Source organism: Trichechus manatus, unplaced genomic scaffold (assembly GCF_000243295.1).
Source record: "Trichechus manatus latirostris isolate Lorelei unplaced genomic scaffold, TriManLat1.0 scaffold00005, whole genome shotgun sequence".
NCBI lineage: Eukaryota > Metazoa > Chordata > Mammalia > Sirenia > Trichechidae > Trichechus > Trichechus manatus.
In genome coordinates, this window is record NW_004443941.1 from 19,682,833 (window position 1) to 19,699,922 (window position 17,090).

A 17,090-nucleotide genomic window follows, 5' to 3' on the forward strand; every position below is an offset into this window, starting at 1 on the left:
CAAAGAAGGAGCTATGGGCTTTTGACTTCTGGGATGCTCTGAGGAGGACCAGATAGCATAACAAGTTCAAGGCTATACTTTGATTTTTAAAAGACTGGACATCTAAAGTCTGAATACTTCATAACTACAAATCTCCCTGACAGAGCAATAAGGCTCAATGCAACTCTGAGTACATATTTCACTTTTACAGAGAAAATGAAAAAGCAAGAAATATTAGAAGCACAGAAACATGTCATTCATTCTTCTGGGTGTATTAGGAACCATTATTTTGTAAATTATTTATCTTAAAACTTTGCCAAAAAAAAAAAAAAAGTTATTGCTAGTAGTCTTTTTGTATACTAACCTTGATTGTGGAATTTCAACATGTAAATAGAACCATCATCCGTGGAGACTTCTGAGTTAAACAGTATGATAAAAACCAGAAAGTGATACAGATGCTCCTCTTTCAAAGTAACCTTAATTGGTACACCAAAACTATAAATGTTTTTTTAAAGTCAAGTTAAAAATCAGTTCAATCTCAACATTTCGAGCATGTTTACTGTCACTAAAGTGTACATGTGAAGACTGTTGAAACGGCAAATGTTTTGTTACCTATTCATTTACCACAGTTAAACAAAATCAGCTCAATCTCATTTTTGTAAAAGTAAGCAAATAAACCAATCCTTCTCTGTTTAAGGGCAGTAAAAGAAGCTAGAAACGGTAGAAGAATCTAAATCAAAATATTCACCCTCTAAAAATATTCATCCTCTAAGTAATAATTGAGTGATTATTTTTTTCTTTTTGCTTAAGCTGTGTTTATTTCTATAAACACACATTACATACATTATCTTAATTCAGTGATGTTTTTGGGAAAAAGTAAGCATATCCAAGACTCTGCGTGTATTGAATGTGTGTGTGTGTTGATAATAAAAATAAAAGTTTCTAAAACAAACTGACTATACATATGAAGGTATATGATTTCAACTATATGGAAGGCTTGAGTTTAGGTCAAATATCCATAAAATACAGAAATTGTTCTTTAAGTTGCTGTTCTTTTAGAAAATACCCACCTAAATACCCAATGATACATGCCAAAGGCTTCCTAGTGCTTTTGCTTTTCAGTGGACTTCCAGATAGCTCGGCATGTCTGTCTGCATCTGAGGAGAGAAAGAAATATGAAGACAACCAGTGAGGCTGATTTCTCCACCTACAGCACACACACTGCAAAAATGAAAGCTGCAAGTGGAAAACAGTGCAAAATATCCACCAGATTCCTGCATAATTTCCCTTTGGGTTAGAAGAAACCATTGCTAGTTCTGGTTACAAATTACTGAATGAGGGATTTACCTGGAGAACACTCATTTTAAAGCCCCACACGGGTGTACCTAATATACATCTGACACACACGTGCTTTGTTACTGTGTGTGCCCATCTGAAAAGCACTGGAAACATGCTTCTTTCTGGCCACTGAATTTCTACATAATAGGACATTTTCCATAAAATACAAAGTGGAATCTGTCCTAGTATAAGACGAATTGGGCATGGGAAATAAGGATGGTAGCTGAAAACGGCAACACACGAGGCCATCCTTGACCTAGATGGAGTGGGTCACCATTGAAAAGTCTTAGTTCATCTTTTGGCAAAATTCAATTCCATTAGATGAGAGCCTCATGAGGGAAATAAGGGGCCACTTGGTTTTATCACTTCATTTCTACCCCTCATATTCTACTATGGTATCATTAGTGCTAAGATTTAAACGGTTACCTGTTTCCAGACAGTTTTTGATCCATCAGTCAGAATAGGAAGATTCTGTGAGGATGGATATTAGCTCTTAAGAGTTGTCATCACACTGCTCAGACACTATCATAGGACATCTCAGACAGAAGAAAATGAAGCGCACAACACAAACACTATCTGTGCTTTAATTAGCTGTCATTTGGATGGAGAAGAGAATATGTGGAACACAGCTACCTCTCCAATCAAAGAGCTACATTAAAAGAATAGCTTGCAGGGACAAAATGTGTACTGAAACTTTTCAAAAATTTGCAGATATTGTCATAAAGCTTAACAGAGTAGCTTTAGGAGATATGATCCTACTATGCTTATGCCTTTTCCCCACCTTCAAACATTTGACAATAATGTCCTACAGGTTTCCTAATTCTACCAGACGAGTGTCCCAGGCATCCAATTTTTCTCTTTGCCAGCTGAGACCATGTTTCTAGGCACACGTACAGGAATTTTCCTTTGATATTTACAGAAACTCTGAGCTGTTAGTGTTAAAATGTACAGTCTAGAACTTGAAATAATGTAAAATAAAATTTAATGTTTTTTATGAGCTCCCGCCATCTCTTACCCAGAAGAAAGGTTTTTCTAATAACTATTAAATAAAAGGTGGGAAAATAACATTTTTAAAAACACAAAGTAGACAAAAGCATATACTGTGGAGAGCAGCAAACAATAGGAATGTGGATGTGTAGCTGGAACACTGACTAATTATTATGCAAACACTGACAACTATAAATGATCCATTTTGTTTTCCTCCCATTCAGCTGATTCCCTTCAGAAAAAAATAACTAAGCTATGAAGCTTTTCACCTGTTGTTGAATAACAGGCAGAAATCTAAAAAGCATTTTTTGGAGAAGTAATCTAAACAAACATTAAGAGGCAACTTGAATTCTGCAAGGATCAAACATCTGTCAAATCACTGAGAGTTAACACTAAATAATTCCTTCCTAATATCACTAATTCACCTAAAATTCAAGTTATATTTGGGATGAAGATGAGAAAAATTTCTTTCTTCTCTATTATTAAAACAAAACTTGATGAATCATCTTGGTTACTTCTTCAATATCTTGGACAAAGACAATGCTGTACTCAACTCTGCTCTTCATTCCACAGTCTATGAAGCCCAAAGGAAAACTGCCAAAGAGGCAGCAATTGATGGGCTTTCATTGATGACAAAAATTAACAAATCCATGAAAGGGTCAACACAATACCCAAAGACACTGCATTCATTTCCCCAAAGATATTTCATTTTAAGTTGTACTAATTTCCTTCTAATTTCTCATTATATTAGCAAGATTAATTACGTGATGTTCCAAGTGACAATTTACATCACAGAGCATCTATGAGTGGGGGATTAAAGCTCTTTAGAAGGATCCACATTTCACTAATCCTCATTATCATACAGCAAAACCTTAGAAAGCTGGAACCCGTGTAAGGCGGAAACCCGTCAGAGAAAGAAAACTCAAATATTCTCCACTAATAAAGAGTGACAGAAAAGTGATAAGACTGCACCCTGTCGAAGGAAGAAAACTTCAGACGAGGCCTGGAAAAACAAGGCAGCACTGCTGAATTCTGGACTTCTCAGGTTTCACTGTAAAGAAAACAGTGGCAAGAGTTACAACTATGAAGAATTTGGGATGAAAGATGCTGAGCCTACCTCGTTGCTGTTTAATAGAAGAAAAATTACACTCATTCAGTGATATACACTGAATAGGAATGGGAAAAATACATTCTGCCCTGAGGGAATTATCACGAACAGAGGATTATCAGGTCCACACTTGAGCTAATTAAAAAGAATCCTGGTCTACACTGAAGACCAGGCCCGTGTGCCACTTGTCAGTCTTAGCTCACAAATTACTCATCTAACACCAGAGACGATTCATTCGGATGCCTTCAAGGTGCACAGATAAACACACACACACACACAAGAAGTGCCGAAAGAGCCCAGAAGGCTCCGTATCTGCCCAGAGAGAGGAGAACATCTACACTTCATTTGAATCACCTTACTAAACACAAAGGCACATTTCTTTGGCCTCCTAGAGGATGAGACCTACGTCTCCTCGATGTAAACCTTGAAAAATGCTGTTACTTTTACTGCAACTCAAGGGTATTTTTCTGCAATGTTTTGGAAATATTGGGGGTGGGGGATGGAATAGAAAAACTGCAAGAAGAACACACTGAATAAAAATTCACAAACATCTCACATGGGATTTCAAGATCTTGATCAGAATAAAACCATCAGTATAAATTTCTGATAGGAATTGTAAAAGCATTTGTAAGCAAGACACAAAAGCCAGGGACCATAAAACAAGACTGATAAATTTAACTACGTTAAAAAAAAATCTGCTTGGAAAATACACCATGAAGTCAAAAGACAAACTGGGGAAAGTATTTGTATCACATATCACAGATCAAGAGCTCATTTCCTTAAAACAAAAAGCTCCCCCAAGGCAATAAGAAAAAGTCTATCCATCTCATTGGAAATCGGCCAGGGGCAAAAATAGTTGACAGAAAAGGAAATTCAAATGGCTTTCAAATATCTGCAAAGATTTTTATCTTACTCATAATGAGAAACACAAATTAATGTGTCACTTGTCAGCTAGTCAAGGGTTTCAAAGATGGAGAACACTGCTGACAAGGTTCTAGAAAACAGGCGTTCTTCAGACATTGTGAGTGAGACGGTAAATTGTAGTTTTTCTGGAAGGCAAGTGGGTAATGACTATCAAAACTCAAAACTCATATTCCTTGACCAGTCATTTTACTTCTCAGGATCTATAACATACAATCACATTCCACACATTCATGTGAAATGCCATCTGTACAGCGATATTTGTTGCAACATTACTTTTAATCGAAAATAACCTAAAAATATTTAATAGGGAATTGGTTAAATTATGCATATTAGGCAACTGATAAAAAGGAGGTAGCTCTCCATGTACTGAATGGCCTCCGAGATATGTTAAGTGAAAGAAGCAAAGCGCAGAACAATGTAGAAATGTGCTAATATCTGTGTAAAATCAAAAAAAAGATACATCTAGATTTTTACGGAGCCCTGGTGGTGCAGTGGTTAAAAGCTTGGCTGCTAACCAAAAGGTCAGTAGTTCGAATCCACCAGCTGCCCCTTGGAAACTCTATGGGGCAGTTCTACCCTGTCCTTTAGTCAGTATGAGTTGGGACTGACTCAACGGCAATGGAGGTATTTTTAGATTCTTATAGATGCACAGAACACCTCTGGACAGACATGTAAGACACGGATGAAAGTGGTTACTTCTGAAGAGGATAAACTAGGAATAGGAATGGGGATGAAATTCATAACCACTTATGTACCTTTAGAAAAACTTAAAAGTATCCATTCAAAAACAAATTTTTATTTAAAAAAATCAAAAATACTAAAATAACTCAAAATATATTGTTTAGAACTTAAAATTTCACAAAAGTGTATAAAGTTACTAACAGTAACTTCTGCTGAGAAATCAATAACTCATAACAAATTTCTCATGAAGACGGAGCCTTGGATGCTTCCCAAGTCGAATTAGCATCTTTGAACAGAAAAAATGGCTTCCGAGTGCCTTCTGAAGAACTCCATACTGGGGAATACAGCTATCATCTAAGCCTACTGTGTTATCCACTCAGAAACCACTAAACTATGCGAGGTGCAAAGTGGCAGGTGAATCATTTGGATCCACTTCTCTAGGCAGTTTAGCTTCATCTATGGAATGCTGCTAATGTAGCCACTTCTACTTAACCTTGCTCACTTTTATTTGAGGATCTTGAATTTCAAACAGTAATAATCCTGTTCTCAACAGGTGCTGGATGATTTTGTCATGTGATAACTTAGCAGTAATGTCTGATAACAAATGTCATGTGGCAATAACAAAGGAGGGACACCATTATCACACTGCAGCTTTTTCACTGGCGGGGGGATATCTAGAGTGAGAAAAGACAGGGTGTCTGAAACTTGATGTAGTGTTAGAACCACGTTGTCAGTCTGCAAACCTGGTCAAGGACACAACACTTTCCTTTATGCAATGCTCTGATTTTTGGTCTACAAATCATTTTTTGATAAGCACTATCTAGGCGGTAGAACTGGCTTGGGCATTCTAAATGCTAGTAATTTTTGTCATGGACTTATATATTTATATATAAAGGTGGAATATATTCTTGAAACATTTAGATATTTGGGGAAATGTGTTTTAAAAATCTTTTCCTATACATTATCTCAAATGTATATATTCTTAAAACATTTGGTGGTCATTCTACATACTAATTTCCAATTTTAAATTATTTTTAAAATAGGAAATATATTCTTATGGTTCAAAATTGAAGTCTAAAAAGGACGAATGAACAGTGATGTCTCCCTCCTGCCTTTCCCTCAGCCCCCCAGCTCTCCTTCCCACAGATATTATTACTTCTTAATGTGCACAATCTCCTTTTACTATACTATATTCCCTAATAGAGGTTTTTAATGAAAATAAAGGCCACAGAGCGTTACTGTAACCAAGCCCCCCTCCCTCAATCCCTCTAAACAGGGATTAAGAACTCCTGATTCTACACTTCCCCCATGGAACTGAGAGCCCATCTCCCTGGCTCCCCCCACTCCCCACTCTTGTGCAGTCTGTTGTCCCATACAGTCTCTGGCTATGACACTAATTGTGATGGTGTTGCCAATGTCAGAAGCCAGAGCAGGGGCCCACCTCTATAGTGCACGTTAAGAGGAAGCCTCAACTTCCCTCCCCAACATTATGCGGAATTATACTAAAATGTATTGGAGTCCTTGGTCCATCAATGTTTTCAGAATTAAAAACTTCCACCTGATCTGAAAACACATTCATATTGCATGATAGTGATTCTTAACTCTTCTTTTGGGGGGGTGGGGGTATAGAGGAGAAATGAGGGTTGGTCACTGAGAAACCAATGAAAGCTGATAGACTTCTTACTGGAGAAAAAAAATGCACCTATATATTCTTGGTGGGCTGTAGACATGATTTTCTATGATTATTAACACCTAATCTTCTCACAAACAAACCAAAATTAAGAACAAGGGATCTGCTGAAGAGGTTGTTACAAGGTATATGCAAAAGGAGAGAAGATGATGAAAGAATCAATTAGATGCTAGGAAAAGAGTTCATTAGTGCTTGTTTCAAAAATTAACTGAGTAAACGGTTGCTGAAACCTTACAATTTTAAATCTCAAAAATTAATTCTTCAAAGAATCTGATTCTGTATGTAACTTGATGACCAATGAAGCTAAATACAAAATATACTCTTCGAATCTCATTGCAACAAATGATTCTTCTTTTTAAAAAAAGATCATGTGTTTGCAGAAATCGAACACAGGTAATCTTTTTTTTTATTTTAAAGCAGTATGCGCCTTCAATTAGGGGGGAAAAAAAAAGAACGAAGCAACAGAAAAACATATTTCACTGAAGAATAATCAAAATAAAGACAACATGCAAGCTGACTGAAAATTAACAGAAGAGCAACAGGAAACAGAAGCTTCCTCAGCAGCCAATTTATTTAGTTGGTGATGGTTTCTTTTTCATTCATTCATAGGAACAAAGATGATACTTGATCCCAGTCAGTTTTAATGGAAGAATTTCATTCATTTTCTTTCTCAAATGTTTTATTGATCTTTTTTTGTTTAAAAAAGTATGTATAAATGAATGTGTTTTGAATCAGCTGAACAGTTGAGGTAAATATAAATATTCGGTTTTCTAATTCCTTCTAATGGGTAAGGAAGTGATAATGACATAAGCCCACAAACTCGGAAATGACAGCTCGAGGCCATAGAAGCGCCAGTGCCCAATTATACATGAGTCTAATGGTGTAGCTTATTTCCCTTCCCTGGGCCTCTAAGATTGCTACCAATTTCTACTCCGTTTACAAAGCACTCTTCTTCTTCTTTTTCTTGTTACACAGCTTTTACCTGTAAGTTTCAGAGCCCTTCAACTCTTCTGCTGAAAATTATCTTTAGGAACAAAATTTTTTTTCAACTCCCTTTATCAATACTCTCTTGAAATCAAAGTAGAGCATCTGATAATAAGCTATTTCTCATTTTACAGAGAAAGAAAAAGCAACTAACTGAATGTCCTTACAATTTCCTGTTAAGCCAGAAAGCAACTTTTCTCCTCCCTTAGGGAAAAAAAGTTGCCTGGATCTAACAGGCTAACCAGGAATATGACTAAAAGTGGCTACAGTAGCATCAGAGCAAATATACAAACTACGGACACATTTCTGGATGCACTGGTAATAAGAGAACAATCCACATTTCACTGGTACATATGACCTCTGTTTTAACAAAAAATGAAACAGAAGCAAGACTGAATGTATTGAAAATGATAGTAATAAAGTCCTGTAAATGTTATGTGGAACTATATATGATACATGATTATGAAATGAAAACCGAACTGGACAAATAGAAAGAATGCTCAACCAAAAATTCAGACTCTAGCTTATAAAATAATATTTGTATTTTCATAAAATTCACCCCAAAGCACTTTAAAATTCTTTATAATTTGCCAAATCTTCTAATAAATACAGCATTTGTTATGAAGCACTGTGAAGTTCCATAATGTTGGATGACAATGGTAAAAGGATCGTGGGAAACTGAGAGGTTTACAGAGACATGCAATTTCTAATTACTGTAAATTGGCAAATTTTATTCAAGCCTCATGAATCCATGTAAGACTGGACTGCACTCTCTCAGTAACGGAGTCTCCCTACACACCATCCTTAGGGATTATATTGTGACACTACCTTATGGGTAAAAGTGCTTCAGTATGGGCCCTTTAGGCAATTCCATCACAAAACCTCATTGGATAGGATCATCACCGACCAATCTTCTGGAGAGCATTACTCTAACAAAGATTAGAGGTTTCAATGATTCTGGTTTTGTTTCTTTTTTTTCTTTTCAGGTTGGCATGATATAAATGGCAGCAGACAAAAATAATGTTAAAAAAATAAACCAAATAAAAGGCTGTACACAAGAACTTATGTTTATTGCAAAAAAACAAAAACAAAACAAAAACAAAAAAAGAGAGAGAGAGAAAGGGAAAGACAGAAATGGTCAGAAGCACAACATATAAGGTTAAGAATTTAAAAGCATCTTACATTCTGCCCTAATGGCAGCATAATTAATAGGAACAAACGGTCGTCTTGCTGCCTGCCGCAGCCGGAGGGTATTTTTGCAGACCTGACGAGCAAATTTTGTGAAATATGTAGTGTGAAGGAAGAAAGCTTGGCGAGTCTTCACTGCAGACTTTGGACTCCCAGTGTTTCGGACCGGCATCCCCTGCATGGCCTGGCGGGACATATGACTTCTAACACGGGGATCCTGCAAAATCAGAATCCAACAAGCATTTAAAGACTAGAACTTGTCAAAACACAGTACTACTTGCATCATGCTCAAAGAAAAGGGCAATTTTAAAATCTTCCACTGAAGACTTAGCACCGTAGCCCCAAAAAGAGAGAATTAAAAAGTGTGTACCTTTTGGGATGAAGGTGGGGATAGAGGGGGGAACTGGGTGGAGGTGAGGGTGTAATCCTACACTTGATTTTTAATAGACTGTAACAATCCAAAATCATATTCACAATAGTAAAAAAAAAAAAAAAAAAAAAATTGTCAAGGGAGTTAATTACATTATTTTATTTTAATTTTTTAATATTAAAGGAGTCTTGAGATACTGATAGCCCTGAAAGAAAAAGTCTCTCTCTGGTAGACATAGGTGCTTAATTTCTTCAGTGGACGAGAATTTCACCAAAATCACATTTCAACTGTCGTTCACCTCAAGACTGAGTCCATACCTTCTCGTCCCTCCTACAATAACCCAGGGAAAAAGTGCTCAATTTGTATTTATTTTATGTAGTAAGCCACATTTTCAACAGTATCTAAAAGCTGCAAACTATTTTCAAAAAAGCAACTAAGACAAATATTTAATTGGTAAGCTCCTTACTTATGCTAATACCTTCCACACACATTGTTCTTCCTTTGTCTGAATAATCTCAGAAGACCAATATTTTGAATACCTGAACATTTTTTATTTGTTCCTGTCCCTTTCTCCACACCCACCCTGAACATTGTGGTACTATGTTTAGCTATGAAAATAGCTTTGTTTGTTTTTAAATTACTGTAAACTGTACTCTGCTTCCCAGGAGTGCTCCAGTCATTAAAAAAAATATGACATTAAATGCACAACACGAAGAAGACTATTGTTAATGTACCTCTGTAGTTGGGCTGGGAGATAACTTCTCTTCTTCTGACTGGGTGGGCATTTTCAGGCCCCCATATTTTTTCCAGTATAGCCAACAAGTTGCACATAATCGACACTGCATATTAGGTGGACCCCAAGAATACCACTGGTGAGACTGTGTAGCTAAATATGGAGGAGAAATAGGAAAAAACAAAGAACGCTTTATTGCTAATTTGTAGCATCAATAACAAAACCAAACCCATTGCCACTGGGTCAATTCCAACTCACAGCTACTCTAGGGCAGAGTAGAACTGCCCCACACAGTTTCCAAGGCTGCAAAAATTTATGGAAGAAGATTGCCACATCTTTCTCCTGTGGAATGGCTGGTGGGTTCGAACCACCAACTTCTCAGTTAGCAGCCAAGTGCTTGACCACTGGGCCACAAGGCCTCCTCCCACATCAATACAAATATAATGAAATGTTTTGAAAAATGTTTCAAAGCCATCTTCAGTTTACAATGCTATTTTTCTTTCACCACCTTACCAGCCAAATACGAAAGTATAAGATATACATATATTTTTCATGACTCAAAGTTCATTTATTTCTACTTTATTATATCTATTTACTTACTTCTATTTTATTTCTGTTATATTATCAAGTGCTTGTGGCATCTATTAAGAGAAGCTATTGTAAGTGAAGCATCTTGTATTACGTGCTATGCTGCAGAAGAAATTTTTGTTTCGTTAATTAAAAATATTTTTCACTGTTTATGTCTCCGGAAATAAGTCCTCAGGAAGCTATTATTATTAGTTTTTTAAATCTACATTAAGGTTTCCAAACCTTCGGTTCAGGACGGTGCTCAGAGAGGACTCACTGATAAAGGCAGGAACGGAAATCCACTTTCCATTCTTTTATTTTAACCAACAGGCAAAATAATTATTTAAATATTTCTCCCTTAAAAACAGAACTCCTCTCAAGCCTATAAATCCATACCAACTGAGCAAAGTGCAGCTGAGATTACAGCATGCTTAGGACCTAATAACTCCATCGGTTTATCACTTAGCTGAACACTGCAAGCCTGTGTTGGCTTTGTTTTGTAGTTTAAATTACTGCCTTATAACATTCAAACTATGCCCACGATGGATCAGAAATTTAAGAGTGAAACACTGATGTGGAAACATAAATTAATGAGGTGCATACAAATTATTATCTGCCTCAGAATACTGTTCCCCAGATCTGTAAATTTCTTCATCAGATCAAAATGTTCACACAGCATATCAGGGTGTCGGCTAATACTTCATAAGCCAATGTCAACAAGAGGAAAGATAGGAAATTTGTATTCAAATTGCTTTTTCGTTTATTGGGAGTAACACCGCGCACCCACCGTGTGCTATGTTTGGAGGAGTTCTGGCAAACTGCAGCCTGAAATCCTTTCCTCTTATAATTTAAAAACAAACAGTAATTTGGTTTATTTAAGAACAAATTTGAAGAATTCTAAATATTAGGCCAGGGATCTACTTTAAAGCCTGAATATAAAATGTCATTCATATTTTAATATACATTTTTACCCAAACTTATTATGACGTCATTTTAGTATTTGTCAACAAATGTCTTTCTCCTTACATAATCAACTCAAATTCACTTAAAAAATGAGTATAATTTGATAAAATAGAAAACACCAAATTCTATCTTTCAGTAAAAGTAAATTTTATATTTACATTATATTAAAATATATTTTGACAGAGACTATTTAATATGGATCCAAAATATTATAAAATTAAAATGACTTGTTCATCATGCAGATAAAAATGACAAAATATTTAAAGGGATTTGTAAGACTACATATGAGTGTTAAAGGCATTTACAAATCAAAAGCAAGATAGATTAAGCCGTGACCATTTGTCTGAGGCATTCTTTTTATTTTCATTTAAATATAAATGAGCTTGAAAAACCTAAGAATTCCCAGTTCAAAGACATTTATACGCTACCCATGTAAAACCCTGACCAACAAAATCTTAATTTATCCACACACTGTTTCCCTTTGTGCTCCCAAGGTGCCGAAAGTGGTCAGATACATGGCGTGAACCGTTTTTAGGAAGCCAGTAATTTGTCTGACTCACATACTGTCCCTGAGATCAGGGGGATAATTATATGATTTGGTTTTAAAAGCCTTTTCTGATGCGGAAGCCTGGTATGAAGCATGGAGGAGAGGGGCAAATGTCCCCCACTTCTATGTCCTTGAGGCAGCAGGCTACATCTACCCCTCAAACTGCTGCTGGGAGGCAAAAACCTGGCACCAAGTAGACATTCATTCAGCATTTGCGTCCTTTCCTCTCCCACCCCAGGTCACTTTGATTGAAACAAAAAATAGATGATAATGTCACCAATGCTTCACTAAGAGATTATTGCTTGAAATTTCAAATAAACATATAAACTATATCAAATACCTAACAGTCCATCTCACCAACCCCATTTAACACCCAGGGCAAATATAATACCGCCAGCCTCCGGTAGGTTTCTAACAAGGATACACAAAGTGGGGCCCTGAGGCCAAAAGCAAATGTCATAGAATAGCATCTCCCATACCTGTGCTCAGAGGGAGGCTGGTCTGAGGATTATAGGGAGGAGTTTACCCACACACAGGTCATTCCTACAGAATAATTTGGAGCCTTTACTTTGCCAAAGGATACAAACTCCACAAGGGGATTTGGTATATATCATGGACTATGGTTTGGGCAAAGCTAATAACAACTCTGAACGAATTTTAGGAAATACTGCTGTGGAATATTCAATAAACACTAGACTCCACAGAGGCAAATAAAAGGAAACTGAATGCCTAAATTTACAGTCTGCTACATAATACGTATTCAATGCACAGCCCTTTGCTCCAGGCAGAAGTAATGATGGACATCTATTCATTTCTGAGGCTGCATTATTCTGCCCTCCGTCCAGTATTGACCAGTATTGACCATATGCATCGCTCGGCTGCTCAACACTCCCACCCCACGGTACCAGCAAAGTTCCTCTCGCTTGACAACAGGCCTCCGGCACGAAAATCAAGCCAGGGCTGGAGAAGACTTACCATAGCAGCTCTCACAGGCTCGCCCTAAGAGGGGATTCTGGGGCTGGAATGTGGTCCCCACAGCTCCGTTCACAGTGCCAGGCTTGCCATTGCTGGTGGATATTTGGTTGGGATTTGGTTTGCTGCTTTCAATAAAATGTAAAGGGAGGTGATAAAAACGATTTGTGTAATAAGGCAAAAGGTTCCAGATCTCATTACTGACTTATCTCAACTACACATAAATAAACATTTTAAAACGTTTGGGGAAGAATAAGTAAACTGGTAAAAACAAGGTGCTAAAAGGAGTCCAAACCACTCATCTACACAGCACAACCCCTTGCCGTCGAGTCGATTCTGGCTCATGGAGACCCTATACGACAGAGTAGAACTGCCCCATAGGGTTTCCAAGGCTGTAAATCTTTATGGAAACAGATTGCCACATCTTTCTCCTGCAGAGCAGCTGGTGGGTTCAAACCACCAACCTTTGAGCTAGCAGCCAACCTTTCGGTAAGCAGCCGAGTGCTTAACCACTGCGCCACCAGGGCTCCTCTCGTAACACAAGGGAATGCAAAATCAAACTCTTAAGCCTAATACTCACAAAATAAACTCAGCTATCATCTCTTCTCCACCCAAATACAAATTCCTGGGAATATCCTCTGGTGCTTTTGAAAGATACAACTTATTAAACTTTATAACTTACTATCATAAATTCTCCTGAGAAACGGAAACAATCTTTTGGATTGAAAAAGCAAGCCAAAGGCAGGACCCTTCTAGTGCAGGCTACCTACTCCCCATGCTTATAAGCTACGCTGAAGAGCACTGCACAGGTGCTGGGTACATAGTTTATTCTCAATAAACTCATCATTTAACGTTTATGTATTCAGTGCCTAGTAAACAACAGTCTCTGACCTTAAGGTGCCTTCATTCCAGAGGAAGAAGACAGAAAATAAGCACAATAAATGATCACATTATTTATTAGAAATGAATGCTGAATGAATAAATGCATACCATATTCTATCTGCATGGCTACTTAAGTGACAAGAGTTCACAACCATAAAGACACTTGGAATCTCAACAGTCCACTCAGTGGTTTCCTCTTCGCTCTGCTTCCCACCCCTAAATTCCAGTTATCACTCAAAGACTAGTGTGTAAACCTGGCCTGTGAAGGACGAAGGCTGAGCTGATAGCAAAGACCCTACTTAAGATTTCTTTTTGGTGCTGTTACGATAGCTCTTAGGTGACACATCCCCCTCCCGCCCCATGAGAAATCATTTTACCTCTGTGTGCACTGAGTTCCCTCTTCTATAAACAGGGCTATTATTTACACTTGCAATCTGTGTCAGCAACGTATTTTTAAGAAAAATTGGTTTCAAAACACACATTTTAAACCAGGCAGAGTGTATTTCCCTTCTTAGATTTTTCAGTAGAAAACACACACACACAAAAAGTGGTGATTTAGAATGACCAAAATTTATGTAGTAATATTTCTGACTTAAAAAAAACAAAAAATCCACTATACATGTATGGGTAGAAACGATCATCACCAGAAGCCAGAAAAATTAAAAATCTTGACATTTCACCCAGGGCAAAATATATGTGTTTAAAAAGAGCAAATACAAATTTACAGCTGAGCAGCATTTAAAAAAGAGTGATAGTAAATACAAATTCAGTTTTTCCACTAAATCTAGAATGTTATTTGACTGAATAAACCACTGGCCTTTATTATAACAACCACAAAAGAAAAACAAGAATGCAAAGACTGAATACAGACACGTGAATCACTTCAATTATGTTCTGCAGAAAGCAAGGTACCTACAGATTAATTCTCAGGGGACGAGTGATTGATGCCATGTGATAGTTTGAATAAACCTTCACTGAAAGACAATTGTGTAAAAAAAAGTTTTTAAAGATACATCAGATGAAACTGCCCTTTTATCTAATGCTCAGTCCACTCCTTCTTTCATCTGTGCTCCAGATTCTACCCTCCTGCTTTCTTGGGAATGTTGTCTGCTTGATTCAAACTCCCCTGGACCTTCCACATTACCGTTTAAACATATTTCTCTCATTTAAAAAACTCATCCATTATCCTCAAAGCCAAGAGTTCTTTCTCTCAACTGCCCTTTCCAGCCAGTTCTTCAGAGCTGCCAATATTCAGTCTACATTTCCTCAGCTCACATGCAGTTCTCACCACTCCATTAAAGATCACCAATGACCTCCATGTGGCTAAATTCACTGGCTATTTTTCACCGGCATTTGTCACTGTTGATTTCTATCCCTCCTTGAAACATACTTCTCCCTCAGCTTCCGTGATACTACACTTATTTTGTTTCCTTTTAGCCGTCTGGCCATTCCATCTCACTATCCTATGCTATCTGACCTATAAATACTGGATTTACTCAAGGTTTGTTTGGTCCAGTTTCCTTTTCTCTTACTGCTATTTCTAGGAAATCTCATCCATGGATTCAAATACAATATTATACACCGATGAAGCTCAAATTTGTATCTCTAGTCCAGACTTTCTCTCAGAATTTAAGATTAATATATCTGACAGCCTACTCAATACCTCTTGTTGGATAGAACAAACTCAACATGTCCTAAATCGGTTCCACCATTTCATAACTTGATGAATTCATGTCAGTCTACCCAGTTGTGCTAGCCAGAAACCTGGGATTCATCTCTGAATCCTGCCATTTCGAGAGCCACTACTGTAGCTCAAGCTAGTATCATCTTTCCTCTGCAAGAACCTCATAACTGGTCTCTCTGCATCCACTCTTATCTCATCCCTCAAATCATTTTCCAAAATATAGCCAGTCATCTTTTAAAGCACAATCTGATACATTTCCCTGTTTAAAATTCATTTCCACTGTTCTTCAGATGGATCCGATTCCTGGCCCTTGCCTACCATACCAGCCCCACCATGGCTCACCACTTCCTCATTTCATCCCGTCACATCGTCCTTCCCTCAGCATCTCAACTATGTCCTGTCCCTCCCTATCTCAGGATCCCACTGGCTTGGGAAGCCTCCACTACCTGATTAATTGCTCCTCATCTTCTAGAGTTCACTCAAACTCATTTTTTCAAGGAAGCCTTCCTGATGGCATTGACTGAGTTCTGGTCACTTAGTATAAACTCCCAATAGAAGCTATTCTTCTCTGTCGTAGTACTCATTGCACTAGGTGATCAGCTGACTGAAGTCTGTCTCCCCCATGCTGGAATGTAAACACCAAAGGACAGCCTGTCTTAAGCTTTCTATCTTTAGTACTGAACAGAGTGCTTTACAGGTATGCTACAGGGTGCCACAGAATGACTAAATAAAATAATTCTTAATCGATTATTTGTTTTCAAGTATTCTATTTGAGAGTTAATTAAGAAATTCATCAAAGGACTCAGATCCTTATCCAACTCAATAATGCAGCTGTATATTTACTATTTATGTATATGATGTGGGTAACTTTTCCTAAAAGTCTGATTAGAAATTTTGTCTTGAGTAAGGTCATGGAAGCTCCCTAGACACATCCAAATTCCCTGAGCGACCAAATTGCTGGGCAGAGGGCTGTGGGCCCATGGTCTCAGGGAACATCTAGCTCAACTGGCATAACATAGTTTATAAAGAAAATGTTCTACATTCTACCTCGGTGAGTAGCGTCTGGGTTCTTAGAAGCCTGTGAGCAGCTATGTAAGATACTCCACTGGTCTCACTCTGTCTGGAGCAAGGGAGAATGAAGAAAACAAGATACAAGGGAAAGATTAGTTCTAAGGACTAATGGACCACAACTACATGGCCTCCACCAGACTGAGTCAAGCACAACTAGATGCTGCCCGGCTACCACTACTGACTGCTCTGACAGGGATCACATCAGAGGGTCCCAGACAGAGCTGGAGAAAAATGTAGAACAAAATTCTAACTCACAAAAAAAGACCAGACCCATGAATCAAAAACACTGGAAATAACAAATGTCAGAGGGGCTGCGGGGAGATCGGAACACTTATGCACTGCTGGTGGGAATGCAAAATGATACAACCATTTTGGAAAATGATATGGCGCTTCCTCAGAAAGCTAGAAATAGACATACCATT

The 17,090-nt window shown here is 37.6% G+C and overlaps 1 protein-coding gene across 2 annotated transcripts in view; it reads right to left on the reverse strand.

Annotated features, from left to right (window-relative positions):
• Positions 1-17,090, reverse strand: part of MTA3 (metastasis associated 1 family member 3) — a 215,980-nt gene that overhangs the window by 6,016 nt on the left and 192,874 nt on the right. The window contains exons 11-14 of one of the 2 annotated variants that reach the window (XM_023735570.1): positions 13,035-13,156; positions 9,984-10,135; positions 8,874-9,096; positions 1,050-1,136 (exon numbers count right to left, since the gene is read on the reverse strand). In XM_023735570.1, coding sequence (XP_023591338.1) covers positions 1,050-1,136; positions 8,874-9,096; positions 9,984-10,135; positions 13,035-13,156 — 584 coding nt within the window. Of the gene's footprint in view, positions 1-1,049; positions 1,137-8,873; positions 9,097-9,983; positions 10,136-13,034; positions 13,160-17,090 lie in introns of both variants that reach the window. The other variant, XM_012556719.2, reaches the window with a different exon arrangement.